General features: G+C 35.3%; 1 protein-coding gene across 1 annotated transcript in view; it reads right to left on the reverse strand.

Annotated features, from left to right (window-relative positions):
* Positions 1-21239, reverse strand: part of DNAH12 (dynein axonemal heavy chain 12) — a 236067-nt gene that overhangs the window by 60931 nt on the left and 153897 nt on the right. Inside the window, exons 50-59 of the mRNA XM_047777497.1 lie at positions 20536-20667; positions 17760-17849; positions 16843-16983; positions 14386-14627; positions 12009-12156; positions 11554-11699; positions 8494-8708; positions 7573-7765; positions 6098-6290; positions 2764-2936 (exon numbers count right to left, since the gene is read on the reverse strand). Coding sequence (XP_047633453.1) covers positions 2764-2936; positions 6098-6290; positions 7573-7765; positions 8494-8708; positions 11554-11699; positions 12009-12156; positions 14386-14627; positions 16843-16983; positions 17760-17849; positions 20536-20667 — 1673 coding nt within the window. The remainder of the gene's footprint in view (positions 1-2763; positions 2937-6097; positions 6291-7572; positions 7766-8493; positions 8709-11553; positions 11700-12008; positions 12157-14385; positions 14628-16842; positions 16984-17759; positions 17850-20535; positions 20668-21239) is intronic.

A 21239-nucleotide genomic window follows, 5' to 3' on the forward strand; every position in this document is an offset into this window, starting at 1 on the left:
AGTGGTTACTTCTGGATGGGGTTATGACTAATACTAACTTTCTTCTTTATACTCTTAAATGCTTAAAATTTTTGCAATAAGAATACATTGCTTTCATTTTTTTAGTTTAATTTTTTTTCAGTAATACTTAGGGCATGTAAGATGATACAGCCATTCTTAGGAGGTCTGGCGGTTACTTTAAAAAAAATAAATCAGCAACTACCATATGACCCAGCAACTGCACTCTTGGGCATTTATCTTAGAGAAATGAAAACTTACATTAACACAAAAAACAGTATGTGTATTTTATCATAAAAGTAAAAAACTGGAAATAACCCAGATGTCTTTCAACAAGTGAATAATTAAACAAGCCTTAATAGATCAATATTGTTAAATAACTCTTAGCAATAAAAAGGAGCAAACAGCCTGAATAAATTCCCAGAGAATTACACTGGGTGAAAAAAGCCAATCCCCAAAAGTTACATACTGCATGACTCTATTTATATAACACTCTTTTTTTATATATGTTTATTTTTGGCCATGGCTGTGACATGCAGAAGTTCCCAGGCTAGGTATCAAACCTGTGCCAACTTGGTGATCCAGGCCACTGCAGTGACAACGTGAGGTCCTTAGCCCACTGTGCCACAGGAGAACTCCTATATAATGTTCTTAAAATGACAAAATTACATAAATGGAGAACAGATTAGTGGTTGCCAAGGGTTAAGGACAGGGTGGGAGTGGGAGAGAGTGGGTATCGCTAAAAGGGCAGTGTGGGGTGATGAAAGAACTCTGTATCTTGATCAGGACAACATCAATATTCTGGTTGTAATACAGTACTAGAGGTTTTAAGGATGTCACTACTGGGGAAACTGCATAAAGAGAACATAGATTGCTGTATAATTTCTTACAGTTACACATGAATTACATTTACCTCAGAATTAAAAGTTTAATTCTTAAAAAGTAATACTTGGATCCATGGGAATGGGATGGAGGGATAGGGGATACTGACACTTCTCTGAGCAGACCCTTTTGTAGAGGATTTACTTTTGCAGTCATATTGATAACTTACGTGCTCAGAAATACAATAAAATTACAATTAACAAGGATGAGGGGAAAACTCTAAAAGGAAATATAAACTAATTACCCAAACTGCATTTCACATGAGTAACAAACATCACCATACTGAAAGAGGGAAAACTAACTCAAACAAATTTGGAATACAGTTTTTGTGTATAAAAACAAAAAGACTGTAAATTTCTGTGTGAACATAAACATCCCATTCTCTTTAGCATATACTCAAGAATTGCTAGATTTGCTGGAAATACTGGAACATATGGCAAATCCATGTTTAATATTTTAGGAACTTCTAAAATGTTTCCAAAGTGGATGCACTAACATGGATGGACCTAGAAATTATCATGCTAAGCGAAGTCAGTCAGACAATGAGACACCAATATCAAATGCTATCACTTATATGTGGAATCTAAAAAAAGGACACAATGAACTTCTTTGCAGAACAGACAGTGACTCACAGACTTTGAAAAACTTATGGTTTCCATATGGGACAGGCTGCGGGGTGGGGGAAATGCACTGAGGGTTTGGGATGGAAATGCTGTAAAATTTGGTTGTGGTGATTGTTATACACCAATTAATGCAATAAAATTCATTAAGTGATTTAAAAAATTAAAAAAAAATAAGAATACCTAGGGAGGAAAAATAACAACAGCAACAAAGTGGATGCACTATTTTACAATCCCACCAGCAGTGTCTGAGTGTTCTGATGACCTCACATTCTTATCAACATGTTATTGACATCTTTGTGAGTTCTCCAAGTTGCATACCCTCCATCATGGAGGTTGTGTTAATTCAAATTTCAGATCCCAACTGAGAAAGCTTAGGGATTTCAATTACTCAGGAAAGATTGTTCTACCAAGAGCCCATGGAGAAAACATAAGGTAGTCTCAAATCATATTTTTATTCTATTTAACAAGTTATGAAGTAATGGACACTGTTAAAAAAAAACACTCCATAAATATTATCTTTTTAATTCTCATAACAATTCTTAAAGGTAGGTACATTATTATTTCTATTTTATAGATATGGAAAATTGAGGCAATTACAAAGAGGTTGACTGACTTGCCTGCATTCATGTAGCCCATATGTGGCAGAACTGAAATTTAATCCCTTACTCCAGTCTAGCTCCAAAATTTCTGTACATTCATTAACCGATTAAAATGAAAATATCTAGCAAATGATTACAAAAGGGACAGAAGTTTTCTGGAGACATCAATGCAGGAGAAAGATATACTGGAGTTGCCTTACCAAAATATTTAAAGGAAAGGGGAGAAAAGGACTGAAGAATTCCTTCTGTGACTAATCTTGAGTAGGAGCGAAACAAAACAAAATAGAAAGGAGACCTGCTTACTCACTTTTTCCTTTTTTCTTTCCTTCCTTTCTCTCTTCTTCCCTTCCATCCTCCCTCCCTTCCTTCCTTCTTTCCTTTCCTCTGTTCCTTTCTTTTCTTTCTTTCTTTCTTTCTTTCTTTCTTTCTTTCTTTCTTTCTTTCTTTCTTTCTTTCTTTCTTTCTTTCTTTCTTTCTTTTTCTTTCTTCTTTCCTTCCTTCCTTCCTTCCTTATTTCTTTTCTTTCACTTTCCCCATATTTTCTAAGGTTCTATAAAGAATATATATTATACGAATAATAAGAAAAAAGTTAAATATTTTTTCATGGAAAGGATGGTGGCAATCCAACCCAGGGATAATGAATAAAGATAGAGAATATTTACCTGTCATGAATAGAGTTGATATAAAGGTTCACAAACCAGGTGAGAGAGTACTGGTACATGGGGTCAATGTTAGCCAGGTCTGCAATGCTAAAGAATAATACCGATGAATGTTTAGCAATGGGTCTATAGCCTTCTCGAGACTCCGCTATTTTGAGTTCTGTTTTTTCTGCAATCTAGAAGAAAAGTCAAGAATAAGAAATAGGAAATGTGTTTTTATTATGTACTTTTCATATGATGAACTCCATATTAAAATTTTTGTTAAATATTTAAAAAATGGAATTTATATTAAAAAATATCCCATCATGGCACAGCGTAAATGAACTTGACTAGTATCCATGAGTACGCAGGTTCAATCCCTGGCCTTGCTCAGTGGGTTAAGGGTCTGGCGTTGCCTTGAGCTGGTGGTGTAGTCTGCAGACACAGCTCAGATCTGGCTTTGCTGTGGCTGTGGTGTGGACCAGTGGCTACAGCTCTGATTTGACCCCTAGCCTGGAAACCTCCAGATGGCATGGGTGCAGCCCTAAAAGACAAAAAAAAAGAATTTTTTAATTAAAAATAAAAAATATCCCTAACTCAATGATTAAATTATAGAAGCATAGTTTATAAGAAAGGACTTTATTATGCTAAAACCTAGAAAGAAAGAAAGGAAGCAAAGAAATAGAGAGGGAAGAGAACAAAGAGTGGGTGGAATGAAGGAAAAAAAATGAAAAATGTCTTTATAGATGGAAGGTATAACTAGTCATTGATCATCTTATTTAAGTAATACTAGAGCTGCCAATCTTTGCTTATCTAAAAAGTATCTATTATTGACACTCATCATCTTTTAATAGGTCAGAGAGAGAGCAAGAGAGAGGAAGAAGGAGAAAGAGCAAGTGTCCAGGTGTGTATTGGTTTAAGGTGTCAACATGTATATCAGAACACATCAGAAAGTCTGGCAAAGTAGGAATTCAGAAATATTTGTTGACTTAAGGTTTGATACATTAAGAATACCTTTTTCAACTAGCTTCTCAAATGTTTATCTCTTCTGGATTTAATAGGTATTTGACACCAAAAGAAAAAATTTCTTCAAGACAACAGCCCTTCAAATGACAACTCGATATGATAGGTTGATATTCTATAGGAAAAATGTGTAGAGGACTTTTCCAACCCATCCTCCTTTCTGTGGAAATGCCTGGCTCCTTAGTATGAACTGCTAGGTTCAAGACGTTTAAAAAGTTTTTTTAATTAATTACTATCAATGGCCTAAAATCAAAGAAGACATTTTCTAACAATCATTGTGAGCACATGATGCTAAAAAAGGAGAATTTATTACTTGTAAAAATTTCCTGGGCTGTGACATTTATATGTCTTATACCTTTCAAGACTCAAAAATACTAAACTTTGATCAAGACAACTTTTGCAGGGAGGGGAGGCTTTGAAACCCATACAATGAGTTCTTAAAGTTGTGTTTGTGTTTGTTTAATCTCATGGGTTGGGATAAAAGGGAAAAGCAGGTTTTAAGACTATGCTCTGAAGATGATTTTTCTTACATTAGGTGAGTGGAATAGAAAGTCACAGCCAGATATAGAGCATGTTTTGGATCGAAATACACAGTAAATTCTAAATTATTTTTGTACTGATCAAAGAGACCCAGTAAGAAAGGCATATGATTTATTAAATTGCTGTCTCTTTATAAAATAATTATTTGAACCAATAGCTACTGATATATAATTTCCTCTTTAAGTCTAATAGGAAATAGGCTAATAATTTCTCCCTTTTGAAAAAACAATGTGAAACTGGTTCTCCTCTGATGGACAGTAATTGGAAAGGGAGACATAGAGTATTTCAGCTATGGTGCCCAGATCGGGGGATACCATAGGATATTATTCTAAGACAGTACTTTTGGCTCTCCTGAAATGAAAAACACAAAACACAAAACAAAATAAAGTAGTACATTTGATTAAAAAGTGTCATTATTATCACAGGTACTTAAAACTAAACCCATCCCAAGGGGAAAGAGGCCTAGACCTTTCAGAAGTCCACTACCCCAGAAATATGGTGCATGGTCTGGGGAGAAAACGGAAGGATGCTGAACAATCAGTGAAATTTTTATTTAGGTTTCTTTCTCTTTTTAATTACTCCAAGATGTGTTTAATTCACTGGGTGAGGCAAGGAGGATTGAAAGGTCTGAAAATCAATAAAATTAGCCTATAGAAGTCATTCTGTATTATCATTTAATTGTGTGAACTTGGGCCTTAATTACTTTTTCTAGGCCCTCGTTTTCTCAACTATGAAATGCTAGAGACTAATAGCTATAGCTTCTGCCATCTATAACATTATAGGATTCTATTAAAAAAAAGATGCAATATAAAAATACCATTGAGAGTAGGAGGGAGTAGGATGCACTGGGAGTTTGGGGTCAGCAGATGTAAACTATTACATTTAGAATGGATAAGCAGTGAGGTCCTATTATAGAGCACACAGGGAAATGTATCATCTCTTGGGATACACCATCATATAGCAGAAATTGGCACAACATTGTAAATCAACTATACTTTAATAAAAAATAAAAATGTCTATAACATATAAAAGTTCAAAGAAAATTTACTAGAGGTTTTATGCATTTTAAGTATATTCCTAAGATAAATTCTACTTAGTCACAATGCATTATTATTTTTATTATTGCCGAATTTCATTTGTTTATATTTTGTTATTAAAGATTTTTATGTCTATGTTTATAGGTATATTGGTCTATTGGTCTGTCATTCCATTTTCTTAGATGCCTTTGTCAAGTCTTGATATCAGGGTTATGCTGACCTCATAAAATGAATTAAAAAACTTAAAAAAATACATTTGGCTGTGTTAGATGAATCTGCAATAAGAACATTATTATGTGTGTCTTCCTTCCTTTACATCCATCCTCAATTCTCATAGCTCTCTCCCTGACAAATGACAAGGCAAGGTCAAAAGAACATTCTTAGTTTCTAGAGCCACTTACTGTCCAGTTAACCAGCAATTACCTCCACAATCTTCAGTTCCAACCAAGGACAAAGGTGAGCTAATTCTCAGATATAATTTTTAGGTAAGAGCTAAAATTTGAATGAACCTGACTAGCTTGCCCTACCTATGCAATAATAAAAAATATATCTTTAAGACTTTCATTCCAGATTTATTTCTTTTGTGTACAGATACCATATAGATGACACCAGGTTTTAAACAATTCAAAAGTAAGAGGTATTCTCTTGTGAGTTTAAAATTAGTTTCTACTTTTTGGTATGAATTCTTTTACTTTTCCAGTAAAGGAGTGGGCCAAATTGGAATCTTAAGAAATAAAAAATTTCTAGGATTCTGTCACCTGCTGTTTCTTTGTTATCTCATTGGACATCAATTTAGCAGAGTCTAAGACTTTAATTGCACTTTCATCTTCTAAAATGTTCCCTTCTGAAGATGATAATGTTTCCAAAATTTTTTTCTCTATATCTTTTAGCTGTTTCTTATTAGCTGCAGACTGTAGAATAAGAGCATTTCGTTCCTCTTCTAATTCTGGCCTAAAAAGATTTAAAAAAATTTAATCTGAGTTTGGAGTATTTTCTCTAAATTCATATCTAAATATTAGATATCACAATTTTGTGGACTTTTAAATAATTGTGTAGACATTTAACATAAACTAAGATGATTAATTTCTTTATCCTAACCTAAAGAAAAAAATACTTCCATACAAATTATAAGTTGAGAAATTCAAGCAAAAAAAGCATTAATTACATACATGTAAAATGTGGCAATAACATATACTACAGTAAGTCTAAGAATATGTTAAGTTTAACCATATGGCTTAGCTCATTATGGGAGAAAAGGAATTGGAGAAGAAATTAATAATATGAAAATTCATATCTATTCCTTGACTTAGTCATATTCAGTATCATTTTTATCGTCGCTTTTACAATAGAAGACACAGAAACGTGATTCATCATACAACTAGCTCTTCCAGTAAAAGACGAAACTGACACTCAAATCTTAACAAAGATGGAATGAAACTTCAAAATAACATAATTCACCATGTTATAGACTATGTCATGACATGGTTCTATTTCAGATACCGTGCATGTGAGATCAAATGCTGAAAGTAATAAAAGTACCCCGTGGTTACTTATTTTCACTTATAATTAGTCATATAATAGACTACTTGATAGTGTTGTATTAAGCTTCAAGCAGAAACAAAGGTTTCCTTCAGGAGGCAATTCTTTACTAGTAACCCTTCCAGATATCATTATATTTTTTTTCTCATTTAAAAAATAACATGTGCTAGTGATTGGAAAAATAAAGTATTTTTAAATAAAGTATAAGAAAATTATAAGAATTACTCATAATTTTACCACTCTTAAGGATGATGGTATATATGGATATCCACTCATGCATTAACTTTTTAAAACAAAATATTACCCCTACTATATATAGTTTTGTATTCTTCTTTTTCATTCCTAACTTAAGTATTTTCTGATCACATGAGCCACCTGTATATAGTTCTTTAAACACATTTCTGATTTTGTCCATGGCATACATTCCTAGGGATGAAATATTTTGGCTCAAATAAATCAGATATAAGTCAGAAGTCATGGCGTGTCACCTGAATCCTACTATACACACTAACAGTCCAATATAACTTGGTTGGCTTATAACTTATGTATAGAACAGTGTTTTAAAAATTACATAATTTATAACAACAAAATATAAAAATTTGACAAAGTCTTGAAATAATTACGTAACAAAAGTATTAGTGGCCTACAAGTACTCTTCTCTAGACCATCTGGAAGCATCTAAGAAAATACATACCGTTCCTTTGCAACAACAATACCTAGTAACTGATCTTCAAGTCCTTCTGGAGTTATCATGAAATTGAGCAAAGATACCTTCGTAGCCAGCTCTGGCATGTAGTGTGGATTTCTCAGCTTTGTGGTGATATAAAATTTGAAATCAAAGGAATACTCAATAATGACCTCACCAAGTCTGATGCAATCGATGCCACCTATATTTCAGAAAAAAGTACATTATATGTAAGCCAAAGTTGTTACAGAGCCCTTCCCCTGTGTTAAAGCCCTTCCTAGGTTACAAGCAGAAAGTCATAAAGCCATATTCAAAATAGAATAAAGGTGTGATGAAAGTCACAGACACAGAGGCAAGTAAGCAATTATATAGCATGACTTGTTCATTCAGAGGTAGTATAAGATTATTTTCTCTGGTTATTATGGAGCATTCTAAATCAAGATTCCTTTTGATCCTACTTTCCCTATTAATTTTCAATAACAATTCCAAAATTAGTTGCATATGACTAAAGCTCTTAAAGGTATCACAGATTGACAGAGATAAAATTTTTATAAGCAGAAAGATAAAAGATGGGCAATGTTCACCTAATATTAGCTATGGTCCACATTAACCATTACTGTTCATAATAATGGACTTTGTATGGTCCTTGGTCACAAAGGAATTTCAGGCTGGCTTCAACTTCTTTATGTTCTCTACTGAACAAGAGTCTAGATAACATTGATTAAAGCAATGAAGGGAAGTCAAGGTATTTATTTTAGAATATCTGGTACTTGTTCCAAATACCCATTCGTGTGTAACAATGACACGTTAAGTCCTCAGTTATTAACATTATTATTAAAATTATGTAGTGGTTTTCTTGCCTCAAAGATATGACTCAGAGATAACCCAATCATCTTTCAGTTATACTAATGAATATTAATTGCCTTCTACCTTGTTTAAAAGTCTGTCTAAGTAGTAAAGGCTCCAAAGATGGATCCAGTTCTTCACCAACATTTTCTAATAGAAGTGGTGTTCCAAACTGAATACAGTTTTCCAGTGTTCTCATATAGTCTGAATCTGATAGCTTAATAACACTAAGCTGATTTTCTTTTTCAGAGTTTTTGATCCACTTATTGGCTTGACCCTGGGGGTCAATCATTAAAGGCCTAGAATATAATAAGAAAAAGTCTGAAGGTAATAAATAGATATTGAGATTTCTTTAAAATTATATAAATTAAATAATAAACATCACCATCTATCTGTGTAAATACAAAGTTTTCACACACACTATCGGGATTAATCTTCAACAAAGTCCTGTGAGGAAAAAGTCTAAAGGGGTTTTACTCTCATTTATTGTTGAAACGAAAAAATCCTATCTAAGGAATACTTTGCCCAAGGTTTCAAGGTTAAAAAAACTAGTTCAAAGTCAGAGGTAGAGACTTGTGAACTTATAAGCTGTGCTCATTCCAATATAATACACTGTCTTTATGGTTATTTTAATACATGTCATCTGTTAACATAATATGAAAAATAATCCTACGTATTTGATAAAAATTTAAAATGAGATGCACTAGCCTATAATAGATTTCCTTAGGTTATGAGTAGAACCATATATTAAGTTTCCAGGTTTAGTCTAGTTTGATTTATTCAGGATTTTTTCTACATAAATATGGAAAAAAGTTGTGTTCCAGAACATACAATTTATGGTTTCAGAGGATCAAAATATGATGTGCTTTCCTCCTCCTCAGTGATGGTGCTGACTGTCCTAGGTTCCTTTTGCACTCAGTACAGTGCATTAAGTTATCTTTAAAAAACATTAGCACAGAAAGGTGAGTTTTCATCCCACCCCTCTCAGGCTTTCCCAGATAGTCTCCCTCTGTTTAAAAACCTTCTAGGGATAAAATCCCCTTTCCTTTTGCCTACCAATAAGCTCTTTAATCAACTAGTCTAAAATAGCTCTGAGGTACACTTAATATTCTCTAACGTGGTAATCAAAAGAGTGAACATTAGCCACTTTATTGTGTTTTGCTGTCAAGAGGTAGAAAGAGGTGATTAAGCCTCTGTGGTCACTTGTACTAGTGTCATGAAGGATGATAGTCATAGATGACCATGATGGTCCCAGCTAGCAAGAAGTGAAGTATGATCTCTAAGAATGGAGACTTATCCTTCAAAATTCACCCAATCCATGACTTGTTGACCATCTGGTCCAAAAATAACAGGTGGAAACTGTAACATCATTGAAATGCTACTTTATTAGAAGAGTTAGCTTTCTGCCAGAAAATGACAGGTTGTTTTCTTCAATTTCATACAACTTTGAAAACTGGTTTCCTGAATTTCAATGAAGACTTATAGATATCCCAATAGCATTTTTGAGCTGCAATTTGAAAAATCCAAATGGCTACCAAATGCACAGAAAAGAGTTCCAAAACAGAATTAATAAAGAATTTAATATTCTGTTACAGATAACTTTCCCTGATCTACAAGAGAATACTTTTTTTTTTTTGGAATAGCTAAATACACTTTCTCGGATTATAATAAATTTTACTAATTTCCTAGAAGACTTAACCTAAGAATGTTCTCTCTCAAGTAAAAAATCTGAGTAAACACTCAAAACACATACATTAGTATTTTAGTAAAACACTATTATATATAAAGGAGACTTAGATATCCTGAAGTATCTAGTAAGGTTTCCAAAGAATGCTAAAAAAAATTCTAACTCTCAGATGTAAGAGCACCTTGTATCTTTAATAAATCTTATATCCCCAAAGAAGACTGAATTCTCCATTACAGTTTTAAAGGTAGTGAATGTGATATCCTATTCCTATTTCACTTAAGATAGTAAATAAGAAAAAAGATTTAGAAGTTAAATTGCCTGGATTCAAATTCTGATTCCATATATTAGCTCAATTATCTCACGTAATTTCAAATTACTAAATCACTCTGGGGCTCAGTTTTCTCATCTGTAAAATGAAATAATAATAATACCTAACTTAGAGAAATTGTGAGGTTATAAAGCACTTAGAATAGTACCTCATTAATATAAAACTCAGGAGTATCTATCACAGAATGTTTGAAATAAGGTCCTAAGAAAAGACTTTTAAATTAGATGACTATGATTAAATAACCCTTTATAACAAAGTATTTCTCAGATGAGAGTAATTTCTCAAGTTTTTGAAAGTTATATAAATAAAATGATAACAGTAAAAACCATTTGAGAACCTTCATATAGTTTATCATGTTACCAATGATAGCAACTGCAAATGATGTACATAAAATTGCATAAATTATCAAATCATAGTATTATGAAAGTGGGCATAAATACCTAGCTAAAATAAATACAGTGAATAGCCAAAAACTGGAAACAATCCAGGTGTCCATCAATAGGAAAATGTACAAACAGTGATATAGTCGTATAATAGAAATACTTACTCAACAACAAAAATTAGTCAGACTACACTGTATGGAAAAAGCCTTTGTTAAAGAGCACATACAGTATGGTTCTATTTATACGAAGTTCTAGAATAGCCAAAACTAACCTGCGATGGAAAAATAATCAGAATAATAATTTCCTATGGTGGGGTGAGGGAGGGGATTTCTGGGAATGGACACAGAGAATTTCCTGGGTATTAATAATGTTTTATATTTTGGTAGAGATTTGGTTGCACAAGTGCATACTTTTGTTAGAACTTATTGATGGTATACTTAAGTTCTGTACATTTCATTGTATGTAAATCTTACCTCAAAAGAAAAAAGTAAACAGGTATTGAACTTTGCTTAATCACAAGCATGCTGAAGTATTTGTGAGAAAGTATATCCATTTCTGCAACTTATGTTGGAATGCATAAAAAAGGATGAGTTGGTGGATAGATAGATAATAGGAATAATAAAATGTTAACTGCAGGATCTAGGAGATAGCTGTATGGGTGCTTACTCTAAAATCCTTTCAACTTTCCCATATATTTGAAAACTTTCAAATAAAGTAATTGAAAAATAAATATTTTATGTTCTTACCAACGCCTGGAGTTATTAACAATCACTCCATTGTCTATGGAGAAAGTATCTGTTGGCAATCCAGCAATATTCCAAGCTCTAATTTTTACTGGATCACCCAGGGTCTTACTCAATGAGAACTCTTGTGAACATGGGATTTTTTTCTCCTGTAAGAAATAAACAAAATTTCTTTTGATGTTTTCTTTTACCTTGTTAATTGAAATATTTTAAAAATTAAAATATGGATTTAATTGTCATTATATATTTTTTAAGAATTCTAAAGGACAGAAAGGAAACTGAATTGAAAGTTGGACTATGGAAGTATTTTCCTGATCAAACAAGAAGAAAAAAAGAAAAACCCCATATTTTCAGTAATTTCTCCCCTTCTTTGTTTTTATTATCAACTTTTCCCCCAAAATACCCCAACACATACTTTAAATGTTTAAAAAGAAATTTTTGAAACATAAAACCATTACCTTGCACAAGGTGCTCCAATCTTCTGTACATGTTTGTCGGAAGTCAGAGGTGAAAGCACCAAGGTAGGCTATTACTCCTGCTGATACTAGGACATCGCCAGTCAAATTTTCATACACTGTCTGAAGGTCATCTGCAGCTTGAGCCCATCTGTGAAATCAATCAAAGGCAAAATAGCCTCACCATAGAGAATGACTAAAGATAGTACGTGAAAGGGCAAGGGGCTTCTACTTCAAATTCAATAACGAAAAGCCATGAAATGCTGAGCATTTGTTTATCTGCAAAATGAGGAAGTTGGGCTCTTTCTAGTTCTAACATGTTATAATAATATCTGTGTTATACATATGATAATCCACCTTTCATCATTAGAATATTAGGCATTTCTTACAGAACTTGTTCCCTCAGAATAAGCAAAAACAAAAACTAAAAAACACCAGCATTTAATCTAATAATTTTATTCAGGATGATTTGGTCTAAATGTTCTGCTATTTGTTTCAATATTTATTGTTAGTCAGAAAAACATGGGAATATTTACAATTTGTTGCCAAAAAATTACAATTAAGTTGTATAGTACCTAACATACTATTGTTTGTTTGTTTTTTGTCTTTTGGCCATTTCTTGGGCCACTGCCGCAGCATATAGAGGTTCCCAGGCTAGGGGTCGAATCGGAGCTGTAGCTGCCAGCCTACACCAGAGCCACAGCAACGTGGGATCCGAGCTGCATCTGCGACCTACACCACAGCTTATGGCAACGCTGGGTCCTTAACCCACTGAGCAAGGTCAGGGATCGAACCCATAACCTCATGGTTCCTAGTTGGATTCATTAACCACTGAGCCACAGTGGGAACTCCCTGACATACTATTGTTAAAATTGATTTTCTTTTTTCATTTACTGAACCTTTACAATTAAACAGTGCATTCTAGAGTTCCTCCTGTGGTGTAGTGGGTTAAGAATTCTACTGCAGGAGTTCCCGTTGTGGCGAAGTGGTTAACGAATCCGACTAGGAACCATGAGGTTGCGGGTTCGGTCCCTGACCTTGCTCAGTGGGTTAAGGATCCGGCGTTGCCGTGAGCTGTGGTGTAGGTTGCAGACGCGGCTCGGATCCTGCATTGCTGTGGCTCTGGCGTAGGCCAGTGGCTACAGCTCCGATTCGACCCCTAGCCTGGGAACCTCCATATGCCGCAGGAGCGGTCCAAGAAATAGCAAAAAGACAAAAAGACAAAAAAAAAAAAAAAGAATTCTACTGCAGTGGTCAGGTTGCTGTGGAGGCAGGAGTTCGATCCCTGGCCCAGTGCAGTTAGTTAAAAGGATCCAGTGTTTGTTGCTTCAGCTGTGGCTCAGGTTACAGCTCCAGTTCACAGCACAGCTCTGAATCAGATTCAGTCCCTGGCCTGGGAACTTCCATATGCCATGGGTATGGCCATAAAAAAGAAAAACAAAAATTAAAAATAAAGTTAGCATGTATAATTTTTTTAAAAAGTGCATTCCAAAACCATCTAATCTGTGCTTGTCAAAAGCATGTTAACTTTATCATGTTATTCACTCAACAAATACAATTAATCAAATAGTTGGCCAGTATAAATAGATTAGAATAAAGCTAAATGGCTTTGTTATATCAAACCAGTTTTTTGAAATAAATTTAACAAAATTAGCCATATATCCACTAGTCCCTCCCAAATATTTTATCATGAAAAATTTAACATACATAAAGTTGGAAATATTTGCACAACGATCACCACATACTCACCACTTAGACTAAAAATTAGCATTTGCCTTATTTGCTTCTTTCTCTCTTTTTTTTAAACATCTGAAAGCAAGCTGTGAATACAATCCTTAATACTAATATTCTGTTAAGGGAAGCCAAGTCAGGTGCTTTATAGAAAATTACACACTTTTTAAAATGGTTAACTAGCCATTTAAAAATCAGTAATCAGTTCCCATTGTGGCTCAGTGGGTTAAAAAACTCAACTAGAATCCATCAGGATGCAGGTTTGATCTCTGGCCTTGCTCAGTGGGTTAGGTTGCATATGCAGCTCAGACCTGGCATTGCCACAGCTATGATACAGGTTGGCAGCTGCACCTCTGATTCAACCCCTATCCTGGGAACTTCCATATACTGTAGGTTTGGCCCTAAAAAAAAAAATGAAAAAAATCAGTAACCATAATGAATATCCAAAGAAAGTCACATATTCACACCTGACATTTTAAAATATTGCTAAATGAATAGAAATACGGAATTTCCTTGTGGCTCAGTGAGTTAAGGATCTGGTGTTGTCACTGCTAGGGTTGTTGCTGTGGCGCATGTTCAATCCCTGGCCTTGGATCCATGTGCTGCGGGTGCAGCCAAAAAGAAAAAAAAAAGTAAGTAGAAATCTGACCTTGATTTTTCTCCCCCTAGTCCTCCAATTAGTTTTGAGGCTCTTTCAAGTTTCTTAGCACAGAGTTCCACTTGGTCTTCTAAACGAGCCTTTTCCTCAGTTTTCTCAAGAAATATTCTTTGTAAATTTTCTAAATGATGTTCTACTGCTGTCAGCTCTTCTCTCTTCTGATTCAAAAGCTCCATTGTCTCAGCAAGGGACTTCTGAGCTTCTGTTAAGCGAGCTTTCTTAGGAGCCACTACCTGTTTGGGAACAATATAGGCAGCTATATAATGTGTCCTATATAAAACTGACAATCTACAATAATCCTGTATAGATATTATAAATTGTAAATGTTTATGATTATAAACACATTTACCACCTATAATAACAAATTATACATATTTCAAATTCCTTAAGTTTTATGTCATATATTTATTTATTTATTTTCAGTTTTCTTGGGCTGCTCCCGCAGCACATGGAGGTTCCCACGCTAGGGGTTGAATCGGAGATGTAGCCACCGGCCTACGCCAGAGCCACAGTAACGCGGGATCTGAGCCGCATCTGCGACCTACACCACAGCTCACGGCAACGCCGGATTGTTAACCCACTGAGCAAGGGCAGGGATCGAACCCCCAACCTCATGGTTCCTAGTCGGATTTGTTAACCACTGTGCCACGACGGGAACTCCCTATGTCATATATTTATAAGCAAAGTAAAATACTATGTCATAAAATTATTCTAGACTAGTAAACTGTCATCTATATAATAGGTAAATTGTTCTGGACCAACAAAATGTCACAGTATTTGGCAAATATGGCATAATGTGTACAAAATATCTCAAAATAACAAAGAGTTGCCATTCAACAGTTGCTTAAAACAGAAAAACATGTAACAGGAATTACAAATGCTTAAGATACATGAAATACATTTTTTTTTTTGCATTTCCAGATCTTTGATTTTTCTTCCCAGTCAGCCGAAGCATATATTTATTTGCCTTGGGGGGATTAAGACAGTAACACCAGTAATACAAAGAGAAATTAAGCCTTGGTGTTCAGTTTCACTATCAAAACTGAATTTTCCTCAGCTAATCTTAAGTAACACTTGTTGAGAGAAAAGAGATTTTCTAAAGTTCTTACTTCATAATGCTCATTACTATATCAAAAAGGGGTTGGCCAATTTGATCACTGAGTGTATTATAAGTCATTGGTAAAAGGAAATTATAAGAGGACCAAAGAGAGCATATGTCCACTCGAAAGAAGGGGGACTTGAGTCTTCTGGTACATTGCTATGAATAAGCAGAAGGTTAAGGGGAAGGACTGAGGTGAGGTATCAGATGCCTAATGACCTGCTTTCTTTCCTCTGAGATGAAAGCCTGAGGGGAGAATGTTAAATTAAATAGAAATTAGGAAGCTCCACTTCCTACTTTTGACTTTGGAGGAGACCTTGCTGATACTTTCCTTCAACCTTTCCCTTACAACATGAGACAGCGGCATCAGAGTTAAAATAGTAGTAGAGTGGAGGTGTAGAGTGGGAAGTTAGGAAAGTGCCAGACTACCTTGAATTCTCTGCTTAACAGAAAGGACTCAGAAGATTCCACTTGTCTTGTGGGACATGTGAAAATTAGCTGAGTTGAGAGCTCACATATCTGCTGAGATTACTACAGGGAGGACAAGATGGTCTAATGGAAGAATATCCAGATAAAATTAATTTTATTCCATTAACAAGTATATACAGGTCTACACCCCTGAAATTAACAAAGTCCTTTCCTCTCTAACAGGAACATACGCCTTATTAGGAATATATTCTTGTTAAATCCTGTACCCTAGATTCATCCATACTCTAAAGCTGTTCTAAACACATGCTATTGTGTATTCCCATTGGCATTTTAATTTATATTTCCTACTTCCCTTGGCAGAATTCTGCAAGTTACAGAGGGCAAGGCCAGAGTTTCCTTGTCCTTTACTAGTCAAATCTACAAAATGCTCTTAACTGTTCTTTGCTCTCTCAGGAATCTGGCCCCAGTGGGTACTCCATAAAAGATTCCCTATCACTGCGTGCCGTGGCTTGATTCCATGCTTTGCCTCTTAACCCTACTGGAATTTCTTACTTCTGACCTTTGAATCAAGATTTTAATCTGCCACTTTGCCCTTGATGTTTAGGATTTTTCCTTGCTTCTGCTGTCCCCTCATAAAATTTAATTCTCTTATGCTCCAGGTCCCTGTAGCCATAAGGAAGTCTGGCCAATTTCAACAATCATCCCTGCTCTCACTTATGCTGGCCCCAACCTGCTTATGTCATATGTAGGTATTCTCTTCATCTACTAGATACTCAGTCAATGTCTGATAAATATGCTGCAGCAGTACAAATTCTCTGTGTTATCCACTATTAGAAACTTCTTAACTAGTAAATATATGCATAGATTTTAATTTCTGAGAATATTTCAATAGAAAATAGATGTGCTGATCCTCAAAATACCTTTGCAACTCTGTCATACACTTCCATAGCCATGATCCACTTACACAGACCCTCAGCTGCAGAGGAAGCTTTAGCAACCTTAGGGGGATCAAATTCAGGGTTTGTTAAGTATTCACCACGAATCTTCTGCATAACAGTCACCTATACAACAAAGACATAGACCTTAAAATTTCAACACATATTACACAATCATAAGATGAAAAAATAATCACACATAGTAAAAAATTATACCAAAAAAAGGTTACGTTGTCTTTAAAAACCAAAGTCAGTACTTCACAATATTTTTTTTTTCTTTTGTTGCACACCCACAGCACGCAGAAATTCCCAGGCCAGGGACTGAACCCACGCCACAGCAGTGACCCAAGTTGATGCAGTGACAACCCACTGAGCCACAAGAGAGCTCCAACTTCATGGTGTTTTAAAAATAAGCATAATTGTAGCAGATAAACAAGTCATATTTGTGAGCAAAATATGCAAATTTATTACAGATAGTGAGGCAAGATATTCCAAAAAAATTAAAGGACTTTGCATTGGGAAAACATATAGAAACAAGGAAAAAGAACAATTAAACATAAATAAAAGTTTGGATGGAAAACACACTATACTTCTTAGCTCACTTAAATTTGTGTATCTGATTTATTAAGAAATAAACTATTATAATAAGACACTTAGACTCTTCCATATCAATAATACAGTAAAACAGTTATTTATTAAGTGAGTTTCAATGGTCTGAAAGAGAGGTGGTTTCACGCGTTATGAGAACTCATCATATAGTCATTAACAAATATAATATTCCTTTATTTATTATTTTAATCCTAAGGACGGACAATCTTATGTTTTATATAACATTGCAAAATGTTAAAGATTTTATACATCAGCAAAATTACACTTATAGAAAAAAATGCAATGAAACTCACTGGAATGTTATCCTTGTCATATTCTCTCAAATCTCTTAAGAAATTCATATCTCCCAGGAGTTTTTTGCTAGGTCCCCAGTAATCTAATATCTATAAATAAAATTTATAGAAACTTATTAAGTGTACAATTAAAAATGCTTGATATATAACTTTTATTCTTGAGGTTTAAGATGTATTAATTTGGAAAACTATACACCATACTTTCAAAATATCAACTTGCATTTCCTTGGAAATGAAATAAGGAGACGCCTCTCCCTGAGGACATGTTAAGCATATCAAATACTTAAAATACGTACATGAACTTACCTACTGGATTTATTATTAAAAGTTAAACACTGAAAAGCAAAAGATATGATTATTTATCTTTAGAAAACTTAAGAAAAGCAGCTGGCCTAAATATCATCACAATTTCAAATTAGGAAATATGTTTTTATTATTTCAACTTTTTTTGGCTACACCCAAGGCATATGGAAATTCCTGGGCCAAGGTTGAACCAGTGTACTGACAACACCGGATCCTGAACCTTCTGCATCACAAGGGAACTTTTTTTTGCTTTTTAGGGCTAGACCTGAGTCATATGGAAGTTCCCAGGCTAGGGGCTGAATCACAGCTGCAGCTGACAGCCTATGTCACAGTCATAGCACAGCCATAGTTGGGCGACCTACACCACAGCTCACAGCAGCACCACAGCTCACAGCAAGATTGAATGAGGCCAGGGATGGATCCCACATCCTCATGGATACTAGTCAGGTTTGCTACCTGCTGGACAGGTACTCCCTACAAGAGGATTTTTTTTTTTTTTTTAAGGGCTCTGCCTGCAGCATATGGAAGCCCAGACTAGAGGTCTTCCCTACAGCCACAGCTGCCAGCCTATGCCAGGGCCACAGCAAGGCAGGATCCGAGCCATATCAGTGACCTATGCCACAGCTCATGGCAATGCCAGATCCTGACCCACTGAGCAAGGCCATGGATAGAAACTGCTTCCTCATGGATACAAGTTGGATTCGTTTCCACTATGCCACAATGGGAACTCTGGGAACTTCTTATTTCAACTTTTATTTTCCTTTATTCTCAACTTTCAAACCAGAAAAGTAGAACTATAGACTGAAAAATGTTGTGTCCTCCTCGCAAATTCCCATGCTAAAACCTAATTCCCAATGTGAAGGTATTTGGAGATACTTCGGCAAGTGATTAGGTTATGAATGGTTTTGGCGCCCTTATAAAATGGACTTCAGAGAGCTCCCTCCCCTTTCACCACGTGAGGACACAGCAAACAGATGGTAGTCTATAAACCAGGAAGTGAACCTTCATCAGACCTGAATCTACTATACTGTGATATTGGACCTTCCAGCCTCCAGAAGTGTGAGAAATAAATTTTTGTTGTTTATAAGCCACCCCAATCTATGGTAATTTGTTATAGTAGCCCAAATGGACCAAGACAGGTAACAAACATATTTTATTATTGGCAACCTCCTTACCTACCTAGATTCTCCAAGTAAAATAAAGAGAAAGCAGAAAGACAAAGATTACACATAGTAAGTGCCAGTTATAAGAAAAGGCACATGGTACTAATGCCAATAAAAGATGTTAAATAACTATCTGAGCATTCTTTTTCTTATTTTCAGAAGTCTGATTGGGATGTGTGTGGGGTGTGTGTGTGTGTGTGTGTGTGTGTGTGTGTGTGTGTAAATGAGTGTAAGCTGACAAAGAGCCTATTTATTTTATCTTTATTATCTCAATGAAGGATAGATTGGACCCAAAAAATCACAATTCCTCAGTCCAGGAATTCAAACCTAGGTATTATAATAACTTGAAAAGAAAAAAAGAACTAAAAAGAAAATGAGCCTATAAATTTAATCTAGGATAGATGCTATGCCTTCCTTTTTAAGGGATATAGCTCTAAATAATAATCGTAATAACAGCTAACATTTTTTATGAGTGTACTGTTTGTAAGGCCTCATACATAAGAGCTTTATAAGTATATTAACTAATCTAATCCTCACATTAACTTTATGAGGCAGGTATTATGACAATCCTCCTTTTGCTGAATTCCACAGAGGTTAAGTACTTTCCCCAGGGTTACACTGCTGATGGGTCAGGATTTCTGAATATAGACATTCTGGCTCCAGAGCATATACTTTTAACAGTTTTACTGTGCTTTACTGTTCTGTAAGCAGAATTTTTTGAATGCTCCAAAACAACACCTGTATAACCATATCACATTCTTAAGAATCTTAGCTGGAAAAGCACAAGTATCTCATTCTTCCGAACACACCCCATGATAGTGGGGAATCCTGCATAGACAGAAGAGGAAATGGAAGCAATCTGAACTACATTTTTTCTTTTTTTTTTTGTCTTTTTGTAGCTATTTCTTGGGCCGCTCCCACGGCACATGGAGGTTCCCAGGCTAGGGGTCCAATCGGAGCTGCAGCCACCGGCCTACGCCAGAGCCACAGCAATGCGGGATCCGAGCCGCGTCTGCAACCTACACCACAGCTCACGGCAACGCCGGATCGTTAACCCACTGAGCAAGGGCAGGGACCGAACCCGCAACCTCATGGTTCCTAGTCGGATTCTTTAACCACTGCGCCACGACGGGAACTCCTGAACTACATTTTTTCTGATGCTACACTGCCTCAGCTTTATCCTGGAATACATATAAGCTGGAAAAGAATGTGTCTTACCTGGACTGGGCACTGTTGATATTTAATTTGATAATAATTGCTGTAAAGTGTTATGTTCATGAATATGATATAAATCTGTGTCTAGTTATTACCTTGCCTCCAGTTCCTGAAGGATCAGAAATTTTTTCTGGTTTTATATCTTTCATGACACAAACAGCGGCCATAACTAGTTTAACACCAGATGGAGGATTCTTCATTGACTTCACAATTGTAATGTCAGCTGGCTAAATCAAAAGAAAAGAGAATATACCTTCAGAATAGTTTTTGTTTTTTTTGGTCCATGCCCACAGTAAAAATTCCTGGGCCATGGTCGAAACCCACACCACAGCAGTGACCCAAGCTGTTGCAGTGACAATGCCAGGTCCTTAACCCACTGCGCCAAGGGGTTATTTATTTTTAAATAATGAGAGTTTATTTTTAAATAACAAGAGTTTAAAAAATAATGTTGAAGAATAATAAAACAGTTTATTTTTAAATGACAAGAGTTTAAAAAATAATGTTGAAGAATAACAAAGGCATTAATTTTCATTTGAAATTGTAGCTGTTTTTTGCTATGCATGGTTATGAAAAAATTAACAAAAGAGTAGTTCCCTCTGTGGCGCAACGGGATTGATGGCATCTTGGGAGCACTGGGACATAGGTTTGACCCCTGACCAGCATGGTGGATTAAGGATCTGGTGTTGCCACAGCTGTGGCTTAAGTCACAACTGTGGCTCAGATCTGATCCCTGGCCCAGGAACTCCACATGTCATGGGGGGCCAAAAAAGAAAAAAAAATTCACAAAAGAGAATTTAAG

The sequence above is a fragment of the Phacochoerus africanus genome, chromosome 1, assembly GCF_016906955.1.
Source record: "Phacochoerus africanus isolate WHEZ1 chromosome 1, ROS_Pafr_v1, whole genome shotgun sequence".
NCBI lineage: Eukaryota > Metazoa > Chordata > Mammalia > Artiodactyla > Suidae > Phacochoerus > Phacochoerus africanus.